The sequence below is a fragment of the Leucopleurus acutus genome (genome assembly GCF_964270905.1).
Source record: "Leucopleurus acutus genome assembly, chromosome: 10".
Classification (NCBI taxonomy): Eukaryota; Metazoa; Chordata; class Mammalia; order Artiodactyla; family Delphinidae; genus Leucopleurus; species Leucopleurus acutus.
This window is the reverse complement of record NC_139153.1, coordinates 9,491,256-9,503,569: the sequence shown is the minus strand read 5'-3', so window position 1 is coordinate 9,503,569 and position 12,314 is coordinate 9,491,256. Positions and strand designations below refer to the sequence as shown.

The 12,314-nt window shown below is 41.8% G+C and overlaps 1 protein-coding gene across 1 annotated transcript in view; it reads left to right on the top strand.

Moving 5' to 3' along the window:
• The window catches only part of GRM7 (glutamate metabotropic receptor 7), a gene marked incomplete at its 3' end in the record, with an annotated part of 570,397 nt that overhangs the window by 534,890 nt on the left and 23,193 nt on the right, over positions 1-12,314 (top strand). The window contains exon 9 of the mRNA XM_082847450.1: positions 1,835-1,848. Coding sequence (XP_082703576.1) covers positions 1,835-1,848 — 14 coding nt within the window. The remainder of the gene's footprint in view (positions 1-1,834; positions 1,849-12,314) is intronic.

Sequence of the window (12,314 nt, the reverse complement as noted above, 5' to 3'; positions counted from 1 at the left end):
TCATTTCTCACAGCTCTGCTCCATCACTGCAGTTTGCTATCTGGCGCATGCTCGCTTCTGCTCATCCAATGGCACACAGCAACTACATGGCCACGTAAAGACGAATTTGCTTGTTGGCTTAATACGGGCAGAAATTAAAACTGCCCCTGCACTGCTTGATTTTCCCCCAAGAAGTTCAGTGTTCCTCTTAGGTTGCCTCTGCACTTCAAATTCCATTGTCTGAAAGAAAAACTTCTTTCTGCGTGGATTCAACAAAAAAGTAAATCTGCTCAAAAATTTTAATGTATCTGTGAACTGCCACCCTACTGGACAGTCAGAGTTGGGCCAATGCTTGTTGGTTTCTACACTCAGACTGAAAAACAGCAGGGGCCCTAAGCGTGTAGCTCAGCTACTTACTGTATTTTTATGTATAAAAACAATATTTCTGCTGCTAGAGGATCACAAGTGCCTGACCTAATGTGGATGGCTTTAGATCTGGCCACCATGATGCCTTCTCCACATTCCTTCTCCAAGAAGAAAGGCACCTCGAGCTCTGGTTCTCGCAGCTGTGTCCTGAATGTGGCATGTTTCCCCCAACTTTCTATTGTTGACTTGGCAGATGTACGTTCGAGGCAAACTTGAAGATGCCAGATCAACAGGAGGACGTGGTTCTTGGCTTATCCGTGGCCACCGAGACCTCTTTCCCGTTGGATGAATAGTATTAACCGAGGCAGCACAGCTTTATTGGGATGGTGGGTAAGGACCGTTCCCTTCCTCACCTGGACTAGTCACAACCAGAAGATGCTCTGTGAACTATCCTCTGGTCAGATGCTTTCCTGACCTGTAAAGGATTGCAGTGCACGGAGGATGAGCAGCCCTAAGCTACCAGGTTCTAAACTGCTATCCATTTTCGGAGCCAATGCCCCCACGCAGTGCAGAGGAACTGCTCAAGTACCCTGACCGGTTACAGATCATTTACTCTGGAACTGCCTAGCAATTAGAGATGGCAGGCAGGTGGACAGCGTGGGATTCACCGCCTTTTTGGATATGGGGCCATATGACTGATAAACTGACCCTGAGAGAGAGGCTGGACACACACTGTGCAAAAGACTAGCTTAAGACAATGTGCATATTGCTATGAAGCACGTTTTAAAAGAATGACCATTTATACCTAAAGTAAACAATCAAAAATAAGATTTTTTAACTATATGTTTGTATTCTGGTGCTGTTTTTTAATTACCAGTTTGCATATATTGTAAAGAAGATATATAAATAAAAACTTGCGCTGTTCAATTAAACCCCCCAACTGCTAGAAAATGGACGAGGGCACCAAACCCTACACAAGTAACAATGCCTAGAAAATGCTGGAACACGCTCCTATGCTGTGTCACTTTGCTATGGTTTTTTGGTTTTCGTTTTGTTTTGTTTTGCTTCTTCATTTGTTTGGATCCCTGACATTCTCTACATTATTATGTTACTTGTTTCATCTTTCTGGACTAATCATGCAGGTCAGCATGAATGGACTAGGCTGAGAAAAAATAGGATGGCAACAGGAAGGAAAAAATGCTCTGAGCAGATAGATACATTATCTGGGGGCTGGTCCCCTCACCTGCTCCAGTTCAAACAAGTAAAACCCAACTGCCTTAAACCGAGAGGCACCCGTACTCCCATGTTCAGAGGTACCTGAATTGTGGTCAGCTGGTCTTCCAAAGGCTACTGAACCCAGTGAAAGAGTGGGCATAATGTCTATGGTCTCTATCGCAGCCTCTTCTCCAAAAGGAAAGAAAAAAGAATAAAAAGGAATGTTGTGTGCACTTTTATTTTATACATACCTATATATTTACTTTTCCTGTAGACTGTATACCACCAGTAAGAAAGAGTGTACAAAAGTCTGTTACTTGGTACACTATCCCACCAACAGTATAGCTTTTGCCTGCTTTCCAAAAGGTAAGAAACAATCTACTTTTTATTTATTTGTGTGTTCTTGTCTCCACTGAGAATTAGAAATGTTTCCATGAAAACTGTGCCTGATTACATATGAAGAAACGCGTTTTTGAAGATATTTGCTGAGCATAGTGTAAAGGGCTGTTGTGGGTCACGGGCCTGGTTTATTCTTTGGAGAACATGTGACTGGACTGGGCGCGTGCACATTTGTCTTTCCTGAACAAGTAGCCAGTAATGGCAAAAGTGGTGCTGGTCAGCCTACTTTAAAACTCTCAATGGTGAGAGATTATTTTTAAATGCATGTGTTCAGACTATGTATGATTTGAGAAGGCAATGTGGAAAACTTGAAGGGAGAGAAGGAGGGTGTTTCATAAGCTTAGTAAATATGTTTGTTCTGGTTTATTTTTAAATTAAATACATCCCCAGAAATATATTCATTCGAAAAGCAATGAATGACCCTACCATCTTAAACCCAAAATGGTCATGGTTCCTTCTTTGTGGCAAAGAAATACTAAAGGTTTGCTGGCTGGGCTTGATATTGTGTTGAAGATGATTTGGGACTCATAATTCTGCCTTAGAGAAACAGTGGACCAACTTCACTGATTTGAGAAAGCGGGGAAAGGTTCAGTGAAAGACCTGAAGAGTCTAAAGATAAATTTCAACATTAGTCAAACCCAAGAATTACCAATAAATACCAAGGGTATTCAAACTAACACCTTAGAAGAAATGGTGACTCGTGTGACGTGTGAACGGGGACATGGGAGTGGGCTGCCATAAGAGTTGTTACTGACTCACCATTGATGCTTATATATCACTTTGAGCTCTCAACTAAAGGATATATGCTATGAAATAATAATAGCAGCAGCAGTAGTAATAGCAGCACCTCCCTGTTTCAGCCTAAGTGATATGACAGTATAGTGAAAAATAACACTTGCTTTGGCAAACGTCCTTGTCCAGCTGGAGTCAGTGCATTTCAAACTGTGGGAAAACAAACAGTAGAAAACATGGAGTAGAGTTATTAAAATCATGGGGTGGCTTTGAAGAAAAGGCCCCCTTTTGTTTTCCTCTAAACCTCCTACTATACTTATAAAATCAATAGCGAGACTAGAGAGCTAGAGAGCTAGAGAGATTCCGTGAAAGATAGCAGAGAGGTCCTATCATGGGAGGGGAGAAATATCGCTTCATAATGTGGGCTAGTCTTCCTCTTTCCTAACATGGAACTTTTTACCAGATCATTTCTATGTTTCTTTCCATCTTTGTTTTTATAATGGTATTCTCTAATGGTATTAATAATATCTCTTTTTTTTTTTTCTTTTTAATCCATTTAAGAACTGTAAGACAGGACAGGAGTACTTCCAAAGAGTAATTACATTTCCCGTTGATTTTACATGGATGCCAGCAACTCAGTCTTTAATTTCAGATGTATTGTTCACATAGCTGTTTCCTTTTTCCATATCAACATGATCTGTCCTAGTTTTTAAATAGGGCATTCTTTTGTCCCAGTGAATATATAACTGTATTCCAGTGAGATTTCAAGTTTTTGCAGGACAAGTGCTTGTCAAAACACTGCAGCTCATCACTTTAATAGTCCTTTTACATGAAACTGCCTGAGAATAAATGAGAAGGAAGTTTCCCTGGGTAAAAATGATAGATTTAATCTCAATCCATTAAAAAATTCTCCCTCGCTCCATTCTCAGTTGGTGCCTTTTGGTTTAAAGAGTGCAAGATGAAAATGTTTTAAGTCAACCTTCCGGTTAAAAAGTACTTTTAGGATGTGCTGCTTAGAAATAAACTTTTTGCTAGGATTGTCTTGTTTCAGAGAGTTTGATTCGGTGCTCTCCTTTTCTGTCAATTTAAAAGTGGCTTCATAAATTAATGATAACCGTCTTATATAGCTACTTAAAAATAACTGGGACCGGAAGTTTGTCGAAGTTACAGGTATTCAAAGAGGGGAGTGTATCACCATGTTTAGGTTACAGTGAGACTGGAAAGCTTGGGCGAACAGTGACAGAAGACATTTCATGTTGTTCATTCAAATCCATTTCTGTGTGGTTGTTTTCAGGGCCATGAAACAGTAAAGAAAAATCTATAAATTCCAGAGTGAATTTTTGTACTGCTGTGCTAGTAAAAACAAGGCCACCATGCCCCAACAATGGCAGACAAGAGTGAGCAAATCAAACATCTGATTTGGGGTGTTTAGAGGAAGCAGGTTCCAATTCAGACAGAACAGAATTTGACCTGGTTCGAAAATGCATTCCATATAATGCCCTCTCCTTTGACAGACACAGGACGTCAGACATTAACTGACTCAGCACTGCCTGCATCTTTTGTCTGAATAGTTCTAAATTTTGAAATCCTGCAGTGTTATCAATCTAATGATATTTATTTTAAACTGCAATTAAGCAAAAAACAAACGAACAAAAACTCACCACACACAGAAACCTCAACTAGTCTGGCATCATCACCAGATCAGGAAACAGGTTACGTTAGGAGGTAAATTTTCAGACCGCAGGATGGTTTTTCAGATTGGAGAACTCTGAGTTGAATTCAGCCTTGCAAACATGGGCAGTCCGGAGTCTTATTTTGTCCACGTATATTGTTCTAAGCAAGTAGATTCGTTACGATATTATGGACATTTCACTAACATATTACATGGTGTTGTCAAAAAAAAAAAGAATAATCTCTTGTTTCTTATCATTTCTATAACAGGGTTATCGCACATGTTTAATCTTTTCAGAACTGTGCAATCTAAGTTTTGGTAATGTGTTGCGACTCCCCCTCTTCCTCGACGTTCAAGGCAATAACCCTGAGTTAACTGGAGACTCCCTCAGTTTAAATTCCATTTTAAAACACTCTGTAAGTACAGCTTAGCAAAGAATATATGTTCCCTGACCTTGACAGAGAATCACCTCAGAAATAAATGCAGCTATAAATCTTGCAGGCATATGTCTTTCTGCCTGAGAGCTCTGTGAAGCACCAACATGTCTCTCATCACGGTTGGACCTCAGCATCCTCAAAACCCAATTAATATTTGCCCTCTCTGTTCTGCAACTTTGGTTCGACTTAAAGAATGGGATGAAAGTTCACATGGCTGGGATGTCTACTGGTTCTTAGCGTCAAAGGAACAAACACATCATTCTCCGGAGTCCTGAAAACTATGTCAGCTTTTACATTTAAGCCTGGCACTGCACCATCTGGCCAGGATCTATGAAACACAAGCGTATTTTAAGTGGGGTCCATCAAAGAAACGTTTGTCAAGCACCGCTCCCCTGGGTCAGCCCTGAACTGCCTAGGAGTAGGGGGACAGAAGTGGACAGTACCCTCAGGGGACCCCAGATCTAATGGAGGACTCCCAGGTAAGCAATTTTAATTCAGAGGGACAGGGGCTCTTAGGAGAGGTAGTAGCAGTGAGTTCCATGTGGAGAGCATCGCCCAGGGGGTTCTGTTTGAGCTGCTCTTGAAAGATGAAGGACTCCAGGCAGTGGTAAAGACAAGACCGGAGGCAGGAAACAAGTAAGCGCAAGGAAGCTTTTGTATTCAGACGAATGTGGTCTGTCCCGGGACTGGAAAGCAGTTCTGTGAGGCTGGAGAATTGGATTTGGAGGCAGATGGTTTCGGGGGATGACACGAGCCTGTGTACGGAGGGACCAAGTTGACTTTATCTCTGTGCCGTGAGCGCAGGGCCTGCAAATGGGTCTCAGAGTATGTCCGTGGCAAGAATGGAGTGTAATACTTCACGTACCAGAGGCTCCTAGCCTCACCTAGGACGTCACAGGTAACAGTAAATATCTACTGAGTAATTACTTATTAATAATAAGAAAGTATCCAGTCTACAGCCTCAGCAAGCGGAAGTGCAGTCTTCCAGATAAAATCTCTAAAGTCACAAAAGAGGCAATGTTTGATCCTGATGTCACAGGTTTCTAAACCATCTTTTATGGATAACTCTTAAAACGGATGGTCAGCGCTACATCTGCACTTGCGTAAATAACATCTCTTTTGAGGAGCTAACCCCATGGATGAAACCAGCAAAGTTTTTTGCCTATTTATTTCCTTTCATGGACTGCAGAGACCAGTTTTCAGTTACCTTTGGAAATGAATCCTAAGCACTTCTAATTTGGTAAAAACAGAAACATAATAATCAGAAAAAACCATTACATTGATTAAGTGCATTTTCTCAGACACTGGCATTAAGGACAGATGTTGTGTTTTAGGCCCCCGGTTTCATTTGCATTTGAAAAGAAAACAGCATGTGTCCTAAACCAGGTCAGTTAATCTCTACAATCTCTCTTCCTCCCAACTACTGTGAATGAGCATCTTCTCAGGACTCAAGAGATGGTGACTCTGGTTTCTGCTACTAAAGACATGTCTCGGCTCCGCAGACTTTTCTTTTCTTTTCTTTTTGGCTGTACAGTGGAACTCGGCTGCATTTTAAATTAGCTTTCTCTAGGAATCAAAGGTAACCATTATTTCTCTTTATAATCCACATGGATATTCTCATTATTTTTTTCTTTTCAAGTTTAAGCTTAGTTTTGAATTCCTCTTATATCTCTGCCCTCTTTCAGAGTAACCTCTGGAGACCCCAGCTTGCTCAAAGAGGATTGAGAAAATGACTCCAAAGCCTGTTCTTGCTGAGCTGACCCAAACACTTAGACGACATGGCGGCAGTCAGCCATCTCACATTCTGTAAGTTGTGGTCCAAGTATCGTTTCTGACCGTGTGCATGCTGTTTTTTCCCTCCGGCCAAGAATAAGAAAAACTGGACCAGGGTCCTAACCCTGGCTCTGATACCCTGGAGAGCATAAGCTTTATCACCTCATGGACTTCTGTGATCTTGAATAAGTCAAGTCCTGTCTAACCTTCAGCTTCCTCTTGTGTAAAACAGGAGGAACCTTTCCTTGATGAGATGGCGTGGACATTGCATGGCGTCATGTACGTGAAAGCCTTCTTTTATAAAGGGCTGTGCATAGATACGGCAGCACTGTTAGTCCCTGATCATCTCTGTGTTTTATCGTAATTGGCTTTCCTCTTTCCTCTTCTTTCATGGTTACTTTTTTTTTACCTACTATGAACCATCAGAGTTAGAAGGAAGGACATCTAGTTTGCCTGTGAAGTCAGGAACCTCTTCTCTAAGTACAACAAGCTCTGTTTTTGAGATGGGTCACTGTGGTCTCTGACGCGTCACTAATAGTCTTGGGCTTGGTGAAATTGACAGAGAAGGCTATCATTCACTCTGCAAGGCTGCTCTAGGACAGCTAGGCTCATACCTCCTGATATATGAACCACTCCCTGTGATTAACTGTGACAGGTGTACTCCAGGCCGACTGGCAAGCTGAAGTGCATTTTAAGTACACATAATAATGCTGGGTGTGTCTTGAGCGACAGAACAACAGCTGATGGGAATAGAGTCCCTCAATCTTTGCTTGGGAAACACACTTGGTTTTTCCTTTCAAGGCTGGGATATCACAACAAAATCAACTAACAAGATCTCTCAGATCTGAACTGATATTTTGAAGTTTGGCATTTCTCAAGCTTATATCAAACACAGCACTGACCCAAAGGGCCAAGCTCATTCATCTCAGTCTTCAAAGGACCTAGCATGGTGCTTCACAGCAATTTAACATTAATAACAACAATAATATCAATTATGATGATGGTTATAATTGCACCGTATTATGCCTATTGCTAAAGACTTACAAAGTGCCCAGCCACCCACTGAGACAGGTCTTACTGTCCCCACTTAACAGATAAGGAAACTGAGGCTCAGAACAGTGAAGCAACTTCCCAGTGACCCACACACCAATGGGTGGATGCCTGAACTTGGGTTTCCTGGCCAGAGTCCTTTCTAACACACTTTGCTAAAATTACATGCAGTAGGACAAAATATTTCTGTCTACGTAATCTATCTAATGAGCATTTACTGTTCTCATCAGTTGATTGCAGAGGTCTTCAACTTCCTGAAGATGAGTGAGGCCCTTCGGGGCAGATATCATAATCTGTTTTCAGGACTATTTTGGAATAAGATGTGCGCTCTCTCTCTCTCTCTCTTTTTTTTTCTTAATGGTACTGTGAATGATAAGGCTATTTGATGTCATTTTACCTACTACTGGATTCTTTTGGTGGTCTGAAAAAATTAAAGACTATTGTTCCCACCTCAGAGAATATGGCTTTCTAGAGCTAGAAATGTTTAACTCTTGAGAATGCATTGAAATCCACTGAATAACATACTTGGGCAGAGTGCAGCCCGTTCAGAACGAACAACCACAAGTCATCATATTTTGATGACTCTAAGCAGATTCTACCTCTGTATAAGGTGATCGAGTTTGGCATGGGAACCTAAGCAAAGGAAATTAAACTCTGAAAAGGATCTGCTAGCATGAAAAAAATGCCACTTTCCTGGCACACAAAGGTGCAAAGCCAGTTCCCACCCCAGCTTTATCACCCGCTCCTTCTCTCTCGGCTTTTGCCACTGCAAAGCTCTACACAGAAGCTGGATGCCAGGGTCATTATCGTCTATGTTAGCTGAAAATCTGATTAAGCTGGCCTCCTGGGGTTAGCATGAAAAACGCTAGATTTTCATTCTAGGAACTTAATTCCTCTTTCCCTCGTTTTTTGTCATGTTTGCAAATTTCATTTGCATTTTAATTTCCCATGATTTGCCACAGTCCAGACTGAGACTTGAGCTGTTGTTTCCACTCAGGTGAAAAGTCCAACCACAGCTGAGCATCTGTACTGGCATACAGTCAGGCGACTGGCCAAAGGCAAGTATCTCCTGCATCCTTTTGAGCATCTCGAGGAAGCTCTGCTATCCAGCCCGCCGATTAATTTAATGAACGGAAGAGACTTTGTCCAATGTCTAGGATGATGTTAGCCCAGGTGGTCCTTATCACATACTAATACAATGTCCTCTCAATATTCCAAAATAAGGAGAAAGGACAGTAAAGGAGGCCTGAGATCTTGGCCTATTAGGACCTATCGAGGGGTTTTATTTGGGGAAACATCAATGCCATCAAGTGGGGGAGAGATCCCTACTGCGAAGTACCATGATCTATTACTGAGGAAGCCAGCTTCTCCCTCGGGGCTGGATTCTCAGTGTCTTTTGGATCAAGTAGCAGAGACCGCAGTATTAATGGGGTGCCTACCTAACTCCCGTATAAAGCAAAAGAAATGACAAAAGGGAAGCAGCATAGAGGGGGCTACTATTCATGACAAGCAGGCAAAATACTGACTCTTTGGAAAAGATCATCTCTGTGCCTCAGTTTCCTCATCTGTAACATATAACTTCAAATGACAGTGATAAGGACTAAATAAAAGTAAAGCACCAGGAACAGAGTTGGCACAGTAGCTGTTCAAATGTAAGCCATTAGCGTTATTCTGTCGCCTAAAATTAACTGGATTTTTCTGTCTGTCTTTCCTCTAGGAAAGAACCTGGAGAATCCAATCTGATCTTCCATGTGATCTCTTGTATCCATTCTCTTTCTGTACCCCATGCAATAAAGTTCGAGAATGTCAAGTAATCCATGTGCCCCTGATTTTTGTCTGGAAAAACCTGCCAGATTTTCAGATTGAAATATCAGTCCATCTCCTCTCTTGTCAAGCTATTTAGTATTGATCACTTTTGGAGCAAAGGTGCCTTAAAGCCAAAATTTCACTGCGCTATCAGAGGAGCTACCTGGGAAATGACATTCAAATACACGTAGAGCTTCATTTCATAGCACAGCACCTATTTCCTGACTTTGGGCATAAATAAACAACACAGTCGCCATTGTGGCGATGTTTACATTGTTATTACTACCGGTTAGTCCCAGATATTTAAGAAAATACCAAGGACCAATTTAAATAACCTAGTTATGGCAGAAAGTTTGCCAATATGAAATCTGAAATGCATTTTAGTTTATACTTCTATCTAATTTAAATCTTTTCTTCCCTAACCTGGTGCTCATCGAAATGTCACCTGTATTTAAAACTCTTCCTCAGGGATTCTGATGCACATCCAGGTTTGGGAACTTTTCTTTTTTAATCCTTTCTGATAATCAACACATGCAATATATGGCGTTGGTGTAATGGTGATATGCGATGGTGATTACCTACACAGCAGAGGGTCTTCCAGAATGTTAAAAAGACTCATTAAAAAAAAAATTATTCAGGTTTATCAGACCAGCAGCATCTACCATGCACCCAGGAAGTCATCTCTAGCTGTCTGCTAGAACAGTAAGAAGCTATTTCAAGGTCTTCTCTCAAGAGACTCTTCCAGGCTGGTACTGCGAACTAAATAAAGATGAAGCTAATTGATTGAAGCTCTGTTATTGGAGTGGAAAACACAGCACCATCTTCCCTTAAGGCTGAATCTCCATGACAACACCAGATAAGAAGCTGGGTTAATAGTTTTCTTTCCTGCACTTAGTGGGTCACAGGTCACAGCCTCTGTGGGCAAAGTGAGTTGATACATCCTTAGGCAATCATTTCAAGCTGCGCAGCAGGGCAACTCCTATTTTGTTTAGCCGGGAAGTCCTCCGAGAGATTATTTTCAGACTTTTGTTGATGCTTCCCAAGCCTTCTTGCCCAATCGGGAAGGGAAAAGTGTCAGAATGACCATTGTTTCAGTTACCGTTGCTCTTAAAAATTCACCGTGATCTTATGAAGCGCCAGCCTAAATGCTAAATCCTACTTTGCCTTGTTCTACGTTGTGATGTGAGCACACTGCTTACTCTCTGTGCATCAGTCTTCTCATCTTCAAAATGGGTATAATATTAGTAACTACCCTGTAGGGTTGTTATTAGGATTAAATTAGTTCATGTGTTTAACACAATGCTTGGTTCATAATATAACGGTCGGTAATTAGCTGATAGTATGAGTATCACCAACTGATCAATGGCTGCTCAGTTCCTACAGTAGCCAGTAGCCACATGTGGCTATTTACATTTAAATTAATTCGAATTAAATAAAATTAAAATTTTGTTCTTCAGTTGCACTGGCCACATTCCAAATGCTCAGTGGGTGCACATAACCCAGTGCCCACCCTACTGGACAGCAAAGATACAGAACACGGAAGTTATCACAGAAAGTTCTACTGGACAGCTGAGCCTAGGGAAAACAAAAAGGAGAGGAAGAACTTCCTTTAGAGGAGAGACATGTTTTGTTCTCAGCAATCTCCACTGATTGTGAAAACAGTCTCCAGGCTCTCTCTGGGAGCGGTGGGGTCCATTTCTTTGGTAGCATCTAGTCAAGAGTAGTCTACACTGTGGAGTGTGCAATCAATATTGTTAGCAACAAACAAAAAAAGCTGTTTTCCAGAAATGGTCCTCTCTCAGTTGGGGCGGTTCTCCATTCCTTTCATATACTATTTAGATTGTTCTGTATTGATTCGAAATCACACAGTTGCACACAATTCTTGAAAAGCACGCCCGGTGGCAACTTTGTAGTCATCACATGTCTACTGTGTAGCTAGGAGAGAGGATGATTTTCTTAATCGCCACCCAAGGGGAAGGGATGTGCATGTTTGCTTGTCATACCAATGTTGCTCAGCAACAGAAAAACCAAGTTAAATATTCAAAGACGTGAACGCGGGCCTTTGCTCCATCTCAAGGAGCATGTTTCTGGTACTTCTCATCTGTGAATGGTCAACTGCGGAATTCTAACGTCGGCTGGAAAATTCAGTCCTTTTCCTTAGAGTTAAATTGACATATCTTATTTGTCCTATAGGCCTGGTTAGTCCCTGATATGACTGCCGGGCAGGTGCCTGGTGAATGTTTGAGAGTGAGGGAAAAATACAGGCTCAAAGCAAAAGGTGTCTATCACTTCCAGCAGGCAAAAGTTCTATCTGGATCACGAACAGTTAGTGATGTTATACGTCATCTAAAGGAGTCTCTGCCATCGATTTATATTTTGGGAGAACTTTTACTGTAAAACTAGCAGGGGAGGGGCTTCCCTGGTGGCGCAGTGGTTGAGAATCCGCCTGCCGATGCAGGGGACACGGGTTCGTGCCCCGGTCCGGGAGGATCCCACATGCCGCGGAGCGGCTGGGCCCGTGAGCCATGGCCACCGAGCCTGCGCGTCCGGAGCCTGTGCTCCGCAACGGGAGAGGCCGCAGCAGTGAGAGGCCCGCATGCCGCAAAAAACAAACAAACAAAAAAAACAAAGAAAAACAAAAAAAACCTAGTAGGTGAAGTTGGGAACGAGAACCAGTGTAACATACTTAACCCCAGACCAGCTCTATCAAACTGGTTGAACACGTTATATCTCCAGAGAAACCTCCCCCAGCATCTCCAATTCTCATTCCAGAACTGAAACTGCAGAAGGGCTGCATAGGCAGAGGGAAAGTAAAAACTCTCTCTTCCTATTTTTGAATTTTCTAACTAAAACAAAAACACTGATCATATTGATTACTAAATATT